General features: G+C 37.5%; 1 protein-coding gene across 3 annotated transcripts in view; it reads left to right on the top strand.

Moving 5' to 3' along the window:
- The window catches only part of SMAP1 (small ArfGAP 1), a 176,356-nt gene that overhangs the window by 104,793 nt on the left and 58,375 nt on the right, over positions 1-13,188 (top strand). For all 3 annotated transcript variants that reach the window (XM_017549410.2, XM_017549409.2, XM_017549414.1), the window contains exon 4: positions 4,135-4,210. In XM_017549410.2, the coding sequence (XP_017404899.1) occupies positions 4,135-4,210 (76 nt within the window). The remainder of the gene's footprint in view (positions 1-4,134; positions 4,211-13,188) is intronic.

Raw genomic sequence — 13,188 nt, 5'->3', positions numbered from 1 at the left:
TTTTTTTCATAAAAATTCGGCTTGTTATATTGCCCAGGCTCTTCCTGAACTCCTAGGCTTAAGTTATTCTCCTGCTGTATAGCCTCTCAGAGTGCTGGAATTACAGGTTATGAGCCACTGTTCCCAGGCTGATTCATAAGTTTAAGAAAAGAAGCCATCTGCAGAACATAAAAATCAAGATGAAAGATAAAGTTATCCAGAAGATATAAAACTAAGATAACTGATGAAGGTGACTACACTAAACAACACATTTTCAATGGAAACTAAACAGCCTTCTGTTAGAAGATGATGCCATCTAGGGCATTCATACTGGACAGGTAAAGTCAGTGTGTGGCTTCAAAGCTTTAAGACAGGCTTTCTTGTTAGGAAAATGCAGCTGGCGACTTTAAGTTGAAACTAATGTTTATTTGCCATTTTGAAAATCCTAAGGCCCTTAAGAATTGTGCTACATCTATTCTGCCAGTGCTAAGTGGAACAACAAAGCCTGGGTGATAGCACATCTGTTTTTTAGCATGGTTTACCGAATACTTTAAGCCCATTGTTGAGACCTGCTACTCAGAAAGAAATATATATATATATATTTTTTTTTTGAAAATATTACTGCTTATTGACAATACCCCTAGTAATCCAAGAGCTTTGATGGACATGTACAAACATGTTGTTTCATGCCTGTCAACACAGTATCTGTCTGCAACCCATGGATAAAGGAGCAGTTTTATTTTCAAGTCTGTTTTTTTTTTTTTTTTTTAAGACAAGGTTTCACTCCATTGCCCAGGCTGGAGTGCAGTCATATGGTCATGGTCACTGCAGCCTTGACTTCCCAGGCTCAGGTGATTCTTCCACCTTAGCCTCCTGAGTAGTTGGGACTACAGGCACCACCACCACACCCAGCTAATTTTTGTAGAAATGGAATTTCGCCATGTTGCCAGGCTGGTCTTGAACCCCTTGGCTCAACTGATATGCCCATCTTGGTCTCCCAAAGTGCTGGGATTACAGGCAAGAGCCATTGTGCCCAGCCAGAAAACTTGTCTTTATAAACAACATCCAGTTATTCCTGTAATAAATGCAATGTTTAGATTTTTTGTCCACCTTGCATCACTGGCCCACTGTGAGTGCTTTCATAATGCTCCATTTCTTTTAATATCCACCATATACAGCCTCACTGAATGTCTTTGATAGGTTCTTAGAAACCATGACTTTAAGCAAAACGATGTATAATGAAACCAGTTTTACCACAAGCTAGTTGATATAAACAAGAGTTCAATTACTATGGCATATTTCTGGTCACAAATATATCACATTTCTAAATAAAGACTCATAACATGTCTAATATTAAGCTTTGAAATAAATGTGAGTTACATAATACATTTAAGGAAGATTAATAAAAACAAGTGACATAAATATTTACCCAATTTTTAGTGAATCCATGAGTGATGGTCATAGTGGTGGTGAGTCAAATCAAGGAATAAACGTTTGTAAAGCAAAAATTGTAATGAGTACCTCCTACCACTGTGAAGTTGAAAAACAATAACAAATATGATGAACTCACTGAGCAATTTCTTACTACATCATTTATTTATTGTGCATTTGTATGATTATTGTATACTTGATGAATTTCTATTTTACAACAATTTATATTCATTTATTCATTTTTCAACCTGCCTACTACAAGTTAGGGTTGCTGGTGTCTGGAGCCTGTCCCGGCTGCTCAGGGCACAAGGTGGAACCAACCTTGGACAGGACACCATTCCGTTGCAGGGTACACTTACATACACCCACACTCACTCAGACTGGGCCATTTAGACATGTGAATTAACCTAATGTGCATATCTTGGAGATATGAGATGAAAATTGAGTACCCAGAGAAAACCCAAGTAGATGGGGGAAAACTTGCAAAGTCTACACAGACAGTGGCTCTGGCTAGGAATAAATTTTTTGTCTCATCAATATCATAACAAGACAGCATTATTTTGGTGTGTGGTCTTTCAGCACTTTATATTATCTATTGCCTCAACTGTCAGTTTAAAGGGCTCTTTTTAACTTTTTTTGCATGGTTATTGACTGAAACTGTATTGTATTTCTGCCCAGGTAACTTTTCCATTAAATAGAATGATGTCTTAACTAGGGGGTCCACAGAGATATTTTATTTGAAATTAGGTTTTTTTTTTTTTTTTTTTTTTTTTTTTTTTTTTTTTTTTTTTTTTTTTTTTTTTTTTTTTTTTTTTTTTTTTTTTTTTTTTTTTTTTTTACAAATTGAATGTTTGTGGCAGTCCTGTGCCAAGCAAGTCTGTTGGAACCATATTTTCCAACAGCATATGTTTACTTTGGGTCTTCCATGTCACATTTTGGTAATTGCAATATTTCAGATTTTCTTATTATATCTTTATGGTGATCTGTGATTAGTGATCTTTGATGTTACTGCTGTAATTGTTTCAGGGGACTGCAGACTGCACCAGTGTAAGGTGGCAAATGTTATAACAAAATTATAACATAAATACATGTTTTAAATTAATTTATAAATGTTTGTGTTCTGACTGCTCCACTGATCAGCTGTTCTTTATCCTTTTCCTCTGAACTCCCTATTCTTTGAGACACAACATTAGCACCTACAGTAACCTCTGTGTTCCAGTAAAAGGAATAGTCTCACCTTGCTCATTTTAAATCAAAAAACTTTAATAGAAATGATTAAGCTAGTGAGGAAGGCACGTGGAAAGCCAAAATAGGCTGAAAGCTAGGCCTGTTGCACCAAATAGTTAGCCAAGTTGTGAATACAAAGGAAAAATTCTTGAAGGAAATTGGCAAGTGCTACTCCAGTGAACAAATGAATAATGATAACAACAACAACAACAACAACAACAACAACAACAGCCCTTTGGTTATATGGAGAAAGTTGGAGTGTTTTGGATAGAACTTCAAACCAGCCACAGCTTTCCCTTAAGCCAAAGCCTAATCCTTAATAAGACTCTAACTCTCTTCAGTTCTGTGAAGGCTGAGAGAGATGTGGAAGCCTAAGATGAAAAGTTTGAAGCTAGCATAGGTTGAGTCATGAGTTTTTTTGTGTTTCTGTTTTGTCTGTTTTTTTGACAGGTTCTGATGGTGTCACCCAGGCTGGAATGCAGTAGGGCAGTCAACTCACTGCAGCCTCTATCTCCTGGGCTCAAGCAATCGTCCTGCCTCAGCCTCCTGTGTACCTAAAACTACACATGAACACCACCATGCCCAGCTAACTTTTTTNGTGTTTTACACATTGTAAAGAATTATCACAAAGGAGTTCTCAGGCTTTACCTAAGTACCAAAGAAGCTCATGTCACTAAAGAGGTTAAGTACCCCTGACAGAAGAATTTCCATTTCAGTGGAATATGATGAATGGTAAGATAAGTTATCAATGTCATATAACTCTAAGCACTCAATCCCAGAATAAATTACTCACTCTGTTAACAGGGAAGATGAGTCCAGACAACTTCAAGAAATTAAAGAAGACTAACCTTGGCTTTAGCATCTTGATTTTTCCGTTTCTCAACTTTGCAAGGCTAAAACTGGCCACTGTTCTTCTAATACAGATGGAATCCTATATGATGTGCCCAGAGACAGCATTTATAGTGGAAAAGAACATAGTTATTGAAATCACAAGTGCTTAATCTTTCCAAGTTGCTGATTCTTCATCTGTGTTAGGAAATAATAATATGCACATTACTGGGCTGTGGGGGGAATTAAAGGACCCAAAATATGTGCATGTATATAGTACACAGTGTCTGGCTCAGTGTGGGTACTTGCATGGATGCTAATTTCTTTACTTATACTAAAAACCAATGGTGAACCTGAATTGAATTTAGAATTTGGTGGTAGGGGTGATGATCGTGGTGGTGATGTAGGAATTAAAATTGTCATTTACTTTTCTATCTGGAATTAGTCTGGATGATTTTCGTTCAGTGAGAAAATTTCCTGAAAGAGGTGGACGACTTTGGGAGAGATAAAAGTAGGTTACAGAATGTAGTTGCAGAAATAACGTGAGAGAGAGCACAGGTTGAAGAGTAGGATAATTAAATTTAGAGTCCAACTTTGTGGAGAGGAGTAATTAAAGGGAAGTGTACATGTCACTGAATTTGTGCTTTTCCTTAAGTTATCTGTTTTCAGAGCAGTGGAATTTTTCATCAGAGATAAATATGAAAAGAAGAAATACTACGATAAAAATGCTATAACTATTACAAATGTAAGTAAACCGTCATCTCTCATCAATTGATGTTCGTTGACTAGATCTCAGACTTTTAGCTTGCAATACAGCTTTATTTATTGTGAAAATATACTAGTTGCATATGTTTACATTTGAATGTTGGAAATATTTTTGGTTATATAATGAGCTGTTGCAGAGCAGAACTCTTGATTTAGGAAGGAGCATATTCTAAATCTAATAACCACTCACTTCACATTTAATTAGGTTAATTTTTGAAATTTGCAAAAAGCTAGAACCACTAATTGAAAATGGTGAGAGAGAAAATTGTGTCCCTAGATTCTAGAAATGTATGAAAAAGAAAAAAGGCAAATATATCTTCCTCTAAGGGCTTTCTTTGGTTGGTCCATTGAGACATGAAACCAGTAGCCCAGGAATATGTTAAAACATAGCATTTACATTTGTTATTTGCAAGCATTTTGGTATTCCTAATAATTGCGTCTTTATAGTAGTGATCAAATACTGCCATACACCCCATAATGTTTCAGTCAGTGACTTACTGCATATACAACTTTGGTCCTATAAGATTGTAATCCTGTATTTTTACTGTACTCTATGTTTAGATATATTTACATATACAAATACCATTGTGTTAGAATCACCTACAGTATTCACTACAGTAACATGCTTTACAGGTTTGTAACCTAGGAGTAATAGATGTTAGGGTGTTGTACCACCTAGGTTTGTAGGAGCACACTCTTTGATGTTTTCACGATGTTGGTATCATGCAATGATACGCTTCTCAGAATGTATTCCCATTGTTAAGTGATGCAGGACTGTATGTTTTATCAGCTGTTTCTTTTTAGTTAAATTTTCTCATCCAAGTTAATTATAGTCTAAGGCTAATTGCCTTTATTGTTGAAATCGTGTTTTTGGACTATGATTTCTAGATTAATAAGCTATAAACCAGTTAATCTTTTTGTGAAGTCATTTGTCAAGCAATTTAGAGACAATGGAAATAGAGTCATCTCATTTTTCATACAAACTGGGTTTTCCCTTTGGCCTGTATGGAGAAGCAATATATTAAAAATTCAGTCTAATCCTAATAAAGTTTCTTCAGCCAGGCGTGGTGACCTCACGCCTATAATCCAAGCACTTTGGGAGGCCAAGGCGGGTGGATTGGAGACTAGCCTGGCCAACATGGTGAAACCCTGTCTCTACTAAAAATATAAAAATTAGCCGGGTGTGGTGGTGCATGCCTGTAATCCCAGCTCCTTAGGAGGCTGAGGCAGGAGAATTGCTTGAAACCAGGAGGCAGAGGTTTCAGTGAGCCGAGATCGTGCCACTGCACTCCAGTCTGGGCAACAGAGTGAGACTATATTATTTAAAAAAAAAAAAAAAAAAAAAACTTAAGTTTTCAGTTATCATTAGTATGTATTTTAGAGCAAAGATATTCTTGTATGTAGCATTAACAGTGGATGTTAGAGAGGAAACCTGCTGAAGGATTGATTAAAAATTGACAGTATTGAGAAAATTCATAATGTCTATAAAATTAAGGCCACTGTAACATTGAGTGGCAAAAGGACTAACTTAAAAGTATAATGTATTTTCATATACAATCTTAAGAAATCATTTTAGTTTATTTTAGAGAACATACTGTTTTATATTAAATACTTAAAATATGCATTTTAAAATTATATATATTTTTTCTTAGCAATAATTAGGAAATTATTTTTACATAGTAATGTATAAAATAGTTTTATTTTGGGATAGTAGCTGTTACTGAGTTGAATTTCTTTCCCCCCTCAAGGTATAATATTGGTGTGCTTAGTTGTGAGAATTCCTTCATTCAAAGGAGACATGCTAGAATAAAATACTTGGAGATTAAATGTCATGATACTTAACACTCTCAGGTGATTTGGTGAAACCTAGCAGCTTTGTTTGTTTGTGTCTGTAGAGAGAGGTAGAACAAACACGGCATAATGTTAGTATTTGACTAATAATTAGTGATGTTTATAGAGGTATTCACTCTATAGTTTTTTTCATTTTTTTTTTTTTGTAGGCTTGAGAGTAAAAATTTTAAGGTAAAAATTTGTTTACCTCAGTATGTACTCCTGAGTTTCTATTACTAATGAAATGAAAATGCAGAAAGATTTACAAAAATCACGGTAAACCCAATGGAAAATGTATTCCACCTATTCCAATATAAGCAAAATAATAATAGTAAATAAGTTTATATTGTAGCAGGTTTAAACTTTTTTTCCTCTTTCATGGTGATCAGTAAGCAAATAACTAACCTTATGTATTACCAAGAATTACATATTTTTATTCAGTGTTTTGTCTTCAGTAATAGATTGAGCACTCATCCAAATAAATTTGTATCACTTATTATGTTTACAGTCTCCTAGGATACTAAAAACAAAGAGAACATGACTGTTAGAGACATTTATTGTAGTGGAGATAGGAACAGATTTTTAAAAATATAAGCACCTTATATCTAAGATTCAAGGAGTACTAGAGTACTTAAGGGATATCCACAGAGGTTTGTCATATATGGTCTTTATTACATTGGGATGTGTTCCTTTATGCCTAATTTATTGAGAATGTTTATCATGAAGAGATGTTGAATTTTATGAAATTCTTTTTCTGCATCTGTTGAAATGATTATATGTTTTTTGTCCTTCATTCTGTTGATGTGATGTGTTGCATTTATTGATTTGTGTGTGTTAAGCCATTTGTGCATGCCTGGGGGAAATCCCAGTTGATCATGAGCAGATTGTGTGAGCATATGCAGTGGATGTCATAGGACCCAGATGAGTTAATCCTCAAGCCCCTGGTTGAATTGGGTGATGTCTGTGGCTAGGTAAGAGGGTTCTTGGCTCCCCAGGTGGAGTATGCCAACAGCAGTGGCAGTCTGAATAGGTCGGTTGTCAGGCCTCTGGGCAGTCCATGCTGGTGTTGGTGGCAGCAGCTCTGAATAGGCCTGTTCTCAGGCATTGAGGAGGCCTTTCCAGATTTTGATGGTGGCCATGGGGTGCCTCTAACCAGGCCCTTTCTTGGGTCCCTGGGCTGGGTGTGTGGGCAGTGACAGTGATGGAGGCAGGCCATTCCTCAGTCCTCCAGGCAGAATGTGTGGGTGGTGGCCAACTGGGCCAGTCAGTTCTCAGGTCCCTGGGCAGCATGTCCAGGCACTTGTATTGGCATCCCAGGCAATGTATGTGGATACACAATGGCTCTGCTCCTGGAGGGGGTAGGGTCACTGTCAGTGGTAGCAGCCCCAGGCAGGCAGCTTTCAGGTCTGGGGAGCACATGCTTCAGCTCCTTATGTCCTGGAGCAGACTCTCTGGTGTGCTAGACTGCCACTTCTCCAGGTTGTAGGGCTCTGCAGGACTCAGATGTCAGGGACATGGCCGCACTGCTGAGTCTAACTGGTGTTCTGATGCTGAGGCCTTCTGGGCAGATGTCAAGTGATGTTGGGAGATCCCAGGGATGTGATGATGCTGGGATTATTGGGCTTCAGGGCTGGATGTGGTCTAGGTTTGGCAGTACTCTGAAAATGGCACTGTGCAGCTGCAACTTGGTCCTAGTAGTGGGTGAGACCCAGGATGAATTCTCTCTAGGATAGTGTAGTTGCATGGACTCCAGGCAGCTCATTATACTAAGCTCAGGGCTGTGAGGGCTGAAGGACTCTCCCATAGCTAAGACTGCAGGGCCTCTGTTGGGAATCTAGACTGTTAGGGATTTTTGCTTACTTTGCCAACACAATAGGGAGTCCTTCCTGGCTTCTAGCCAATCCTGGCTAGCTGCATTGCTTCCCTCTCTATGCTGCCATCTTGAATTTTTCTGTCTCAGAGCTTCCTTGACACTTAACTACTGAGTATTATTCTCCCCTAGATGCTCTATTAAGTGTGTGATTATGTCCTTGCTGTTTTTAGATCATATAGTTTTGAGTGCCATGTGGCATCTCAAGCACAAATTAAGGGAAAAGTCTCTAAAAGGGGAAAAATAAAGTTCAGCTAAAGGCAAGAAAAAAAGGTAAATATGTTCCAGGTAGGTATATTTTTTAGTAGAAAGAAGTTTTACTGGTTTGTAGCCTCAAAGAGAAAAATGATACTTTCTTTCATATCTTGTAAAGCAAGGGGTCCCATCCCCAGGCCACTGCCTGAGCTCCACCTTCTGTCAGACCAGTGGTGGCATTACATTCTCTTAGGAGCATGAACCCTATTGTAAACTGTGCATGTGAGGGATCCAGGTTGTGTGCTCCATATGAGAGTCTGTTGCCTGATGATCTGAGATGGAGCTGAAGCAGTGATGCTAGCACTGGGGAGTGGCTACAAATACAGGTTAACATTGGCAGAGATGTTTGACTGCACAGAGACCATGATAAACCAGATACTTGCAGACGCATATCAAAAATCTATCATTGGTAAGTGACAATTAAGCTGCATCTGGTGGCAGGCTTTATAGCGGCAAGTGAGTTGATGTACTTCAGTTGTACAGCTGCACCTGGTGGTAGGCCTTAAGTCAGAATCTGACATTTATTTTAGTCCACACGTGGCCTGCTCATTATTTGATTTACCGCAGTCCTGCCCACAGTCACGGCGAGGGTGTTAAATAGAGTTTGTATGCCAGGGGATGGAAATTTTAGTGGCTGTCAGAATTTTGCCTACTATGGTCATATAGAATGAGTCTACCTCCCTTATTCTGCCTGAATTCATTGAGTGACAGGGGAAATTTGAAACACTTTGCAGAAATTTGTCCTCTTGGCCAGGCATGGTGGCTCTTATCTGTCATCCCAGCACTTTAGGAGGCTGAATTGGGAGGATTGCTTGAGGTCCAGGAGTTTGAGGCAAGTTTGGGTAACATGACAAGACCCTGTCGCTACAAAAATTTTTTTTTTAAATTAGCTGGGTATGGTGGAGTATGCCTGTAGTTTCAACTACTCGGGAGGCTGAGGTGGGAGAATTGCTTGAGGCCAGGAGGTTGAGGCTTTAGTGAGCTCTGATCACACTGCTCTACTATAACCTGGGCATCAGAGTAAGACCCTGTTTCAGAAAAGAAAAAGAGAAAAAGAGAAATCTGTTCTGTCTGTCTTCCTCCTCTTGCTGACTTACCAGGAGTGAATCCCAATGGGAAGCAAAGTATTTTAAGTGAGTTTAGGAGATACAAGAGGACTTAGGTAGATGAGGCTGAACTGCCACATAATTTGCTCTTTTTCTCCAGCCGCTTTTCTCTCTTTCCCTCCCCCATCCCAGCTCTGTCTCTCTTCAGCTAATGAATTGGGATTGGTGTAAAAGAACATGGTTTCAACTTGGTTTTCTTTGTTATTTCTTTTCATTACCATTTGCTTCCTCTTCTGTGGAACAGGGATGTCATAGTGTCTGAATTTCATAGTATTGCTGCAAGAATTAAGATAAAGTATATTCTTAGTAGGGTGCCTTGGACATAACTGCTTATAATATAAACTATTGTGATGGCAGCAAATGACTGTAAGTGGGTAGATAATTAAGAAAAATGAATACTTGAACTTAATTATAAGACTTTATAGCATGGGAAATATTTTGGCTTGAGTTCTGTTTCATTAATCTCTCCACATTTTAATCAGCCCTTTAATTATGGGATACACCAATAGAGCAGGTAAAGGACCTAAATTTTTTTAAGTTTTCCAGAATTCTACGTGTTTCTTATTGACTTGGCCAAAGATGTTAAAGTTAAACTGTTAATATTAACATTTAGGCGTCTTCTACACACTTGGTAGCTATGGTTACTTGGTTAAGTTTTCAGTGTCTTTTAACCCACCTACTGATGAATTTAATTGATGGTGTGTTTTATATGGGTTTTTTTTTTACTAATTTAGTAAATGTGTATGTTTTCAGCTTTTTTATCTAAGACATGCCATGGAATGTAAAATACATTGGAAATCATATATTTAAAATGATTTCTAGACTTCTGAAAAACTTGAACTTCATGGTATACTAAAAGCTCATGAGACAGCTATTTGAGAATTGCTGTGATAAAATCTCCGCTTAGAAAACATATCCAGGAATTTCCAAAATAAGATTGAAGTAATCCATTGCCAACAATTAATCTATAAGACATTTTTCAGTGACTGTATCTTTTTCAGTGTTTTGGACTGCCAGATTTGATTTTCATGGCATTATTTTGTTTAAAAGGGTGGTAGTAGCAAAGATTTCAAAAAATTCATCAAGAAAATATTAAACATTATGCTTTATGGCCTTCAGTTACTTCATACCTTTTCAAAGGGTGTTTGTTCACCTTATCCTTGTGGATGGGAGTCAGGAACTTGTTTTGCATGGTCAGTTTTTCTTTTGCATGAGGTAGGTTTATACAATTACACTGTTCTGGGAGTTTTGCCACATATAGGTTACTTTGATGGTGGCCTAAAGAAGAACATCTGAGCTTAAGAATAATTGAAGAAATGACTTTTAAATTCATTTTATTTCTGAAGAATGTCTTTACTGGATTCCTACCACATATTATCTCATGGATAGAAGGGGTGGGTGGGAGTTGGGAAAACATTTAAATATGACTACTGAATTCACTGACACTACCAATTTCTAGCAAAATTTTGTAACATCAGAGTCTTATGCTTTATATGTACTAAGAGCCAGTGAAATGGAATTAATATCTAGTTACAAAATTCTAAATTTGAAAGTAAATATGAATGACTTCTATGGGATTTCAGAAAAGTATGTTAGCAAGCCAATGAACTTTCAAAGAACAGTAATTGCTGAGATTGAGCCTCCTTTTGGTTCTCCCTTTGAGATGCTCTCTTACTCTTCTTTTCTGTAACAGTTGAAAATATTTACTGAGATCTGTTGAATGTCAGGTGCTAAAGATGGTGAACAGAATAGAAATAATATCTGCCTCAGAGAACTTTGGTTGAACAAAGAATACTGATAAGTAACCAGATCTTTTTAAGACAACATGTGATAACACTTACATAATAGGGAAATATTATAGGAGGTGCTTACTCCAGGCTCTATAAAGAGGTAAAGGAATACTTTGAATAATTCCCAGAGGAGGCAGTGTTAACTGAAAATTAAAGGATGGGTGAGAACTAATAAAAGCTTGGGTTTCTGAAGCAGAGGCAAGAGGAAAGGCCCCTAGAGTTCAGAGAAGCAGACTAGAGAACTGAACCAGAAGGAGTTGTCTCTGGCTGGCCAAAGTGTACATTAATATAGCTAGAGGAAGGAAGAATAGGGAGATAACGTAGATGAAACTTGTGACCTGGTTAAGGAATTTGGACTCTGTGGTTGCATAATGTATATAAACTATTCAGGCCTTCTAAGCAGTGATATGTAGTGGTCAGATTTAATTCGAGAATGACATGGTATTGAGAATGGATTTGGAGAGGGCAAGATTTGGGGCAAGGAGACCAATTAGGAGGACTGATCCAGAAGATGGATACTGGTGATCTCCTACTAGGGTAGTTGGTGGAGGTGGTTAGAAGTGGATGTTTTTGAGAGATTTAGAAAGAAGACTGGAGTACCTAGTTTTTCATGTCTCCATATTTCTTTCCTCCTTTTCACTGCCCTTTTTTCTTCCCTCATCTACTCCTGTGTCTGTACTGTCACTTGCTTCCAGTTGTCAGTATGTTGATTTCTATTTCTTCATTCCTTGCTCACATAATACTATTACCCTGCTAATATGACTTTAAATAATTTTATTAAAATATTCATATAAAAGGTAGATATTTTAAGGTACTGTTCAATGAGTTTTGACAAATACATATCCCTGTGTAACCACTAGCTCCACAATCAAGATAAAGAACTTTTCTGTCACTCCAAAAAGTCCCTTTGTGCCCCTTGCTAGTCAGCTCCCAGCCATGGCCTTGGTGACTGATCTCGCTTTTTTTTTTAAATCACTGTAGATATATTTTCTTTTCTAGAGTTTTATGTGAGTAGTTTCATACACTGTGTACTCTTTTGTGCCTTCTTTCTTCTATTATGTTTCTGATTTGTTATCGATTCACTCGTTCATCTATCCCTTGACTTTTCAAATATCTTTCTTCTTGAATAAGCTTCTGTTTTCTTTCCTGCCTGGAACATACTATTGAAGCATTTTTCCTTTTTCTTTTTTTTTATTAAAATGTGATGTGCCCCTGTAATCCCAGCTATTCGCGAGGCTGAGAGGCAGGAAGATTGCTTGAGCCCAGGAGTTTGAGTCTAGCCTAGGCAACATAGAAGGACTGTCTCAAAAACAGAAAAAAAATGTGGTTACCATAAAAAAGGTTTTTAATTGAGTCCAGGATTCAAGGTTATAGTGAGCGATGATCTTCACACTGTACTCCAGCCTGGGTGACAGAGAGACCCTGTCTGAAAAAAAATTTTTTTTTGTTAAATTACTAATATTTATTGATTCGAATTTTATATTTCTGCCACTGAGTTTTACAGGTGGCTAGATCAGCTTATCATCTTCTCACAAGAAGGATAAGCACTTTTACAATGAATTACCTTGCTAGTTTCTAAGGAATAGTAACTTTTGACATACTCAATGCCCATATTCTCCTTTTATATTTTTGTTCTGCTTTTCATGAACTTTATGATACAGCTCTCTTCTTGTTTAAGTGATCTTATGGCTTTTTATTTATTTATTTATTTATTTTTGAGACAGAGTCTCGCTCTGTTTCCTCAGCTGGAATGCAGTGGTGCGATCTCAGCTCCCTGCAACCTCCGCCTCCTAGGTTCAAGTGATTCTTCTGCCACAGCCTCCCAAGTAGCTGGGATTACAGGCGTACATGCCTGGCCTATTTTTGTATTTTTAGTGGAGATGGGGTTCACCATGTTGGCCAAACTGATCTTAAACTCCTGACCTGAAGTGATCTCCCTACCTCAGCCTTCCAAAGTGCTTTATTCTTATTTTCTATATAAAGTGGTGATTAAAGATTTCTAGCAAGTAAATATCCAATAGGACAAACCAGTTTTAAGACAGGCTATAAAGCTCAGCTTTGGCCTTTTTTTTTTTTTTTTTAAATGGAAGATCTACATTTTCTTTTG

This window comes from Cebus imitator, unplaced genomic scaffold, assembly GCF_001604975.1.
Source record: "Cebus imitator isolate Cc_AM_T3 unplaced genomic scaffold, Cebus_imitator-1.0 Scaffold218, whole genome shotgun sequence".
In the NCBI taxonomy this organism is placed as follows: Eukaryota; Metazoa; Chordata; class Mammalia; order Primates; family Cebidae; genus Cebus; species Cebus imitator.
Note: the sequence above shows the minus strand (reverse complement) of the source record. Positions and strands in the feature narration are given on the sequence as shown.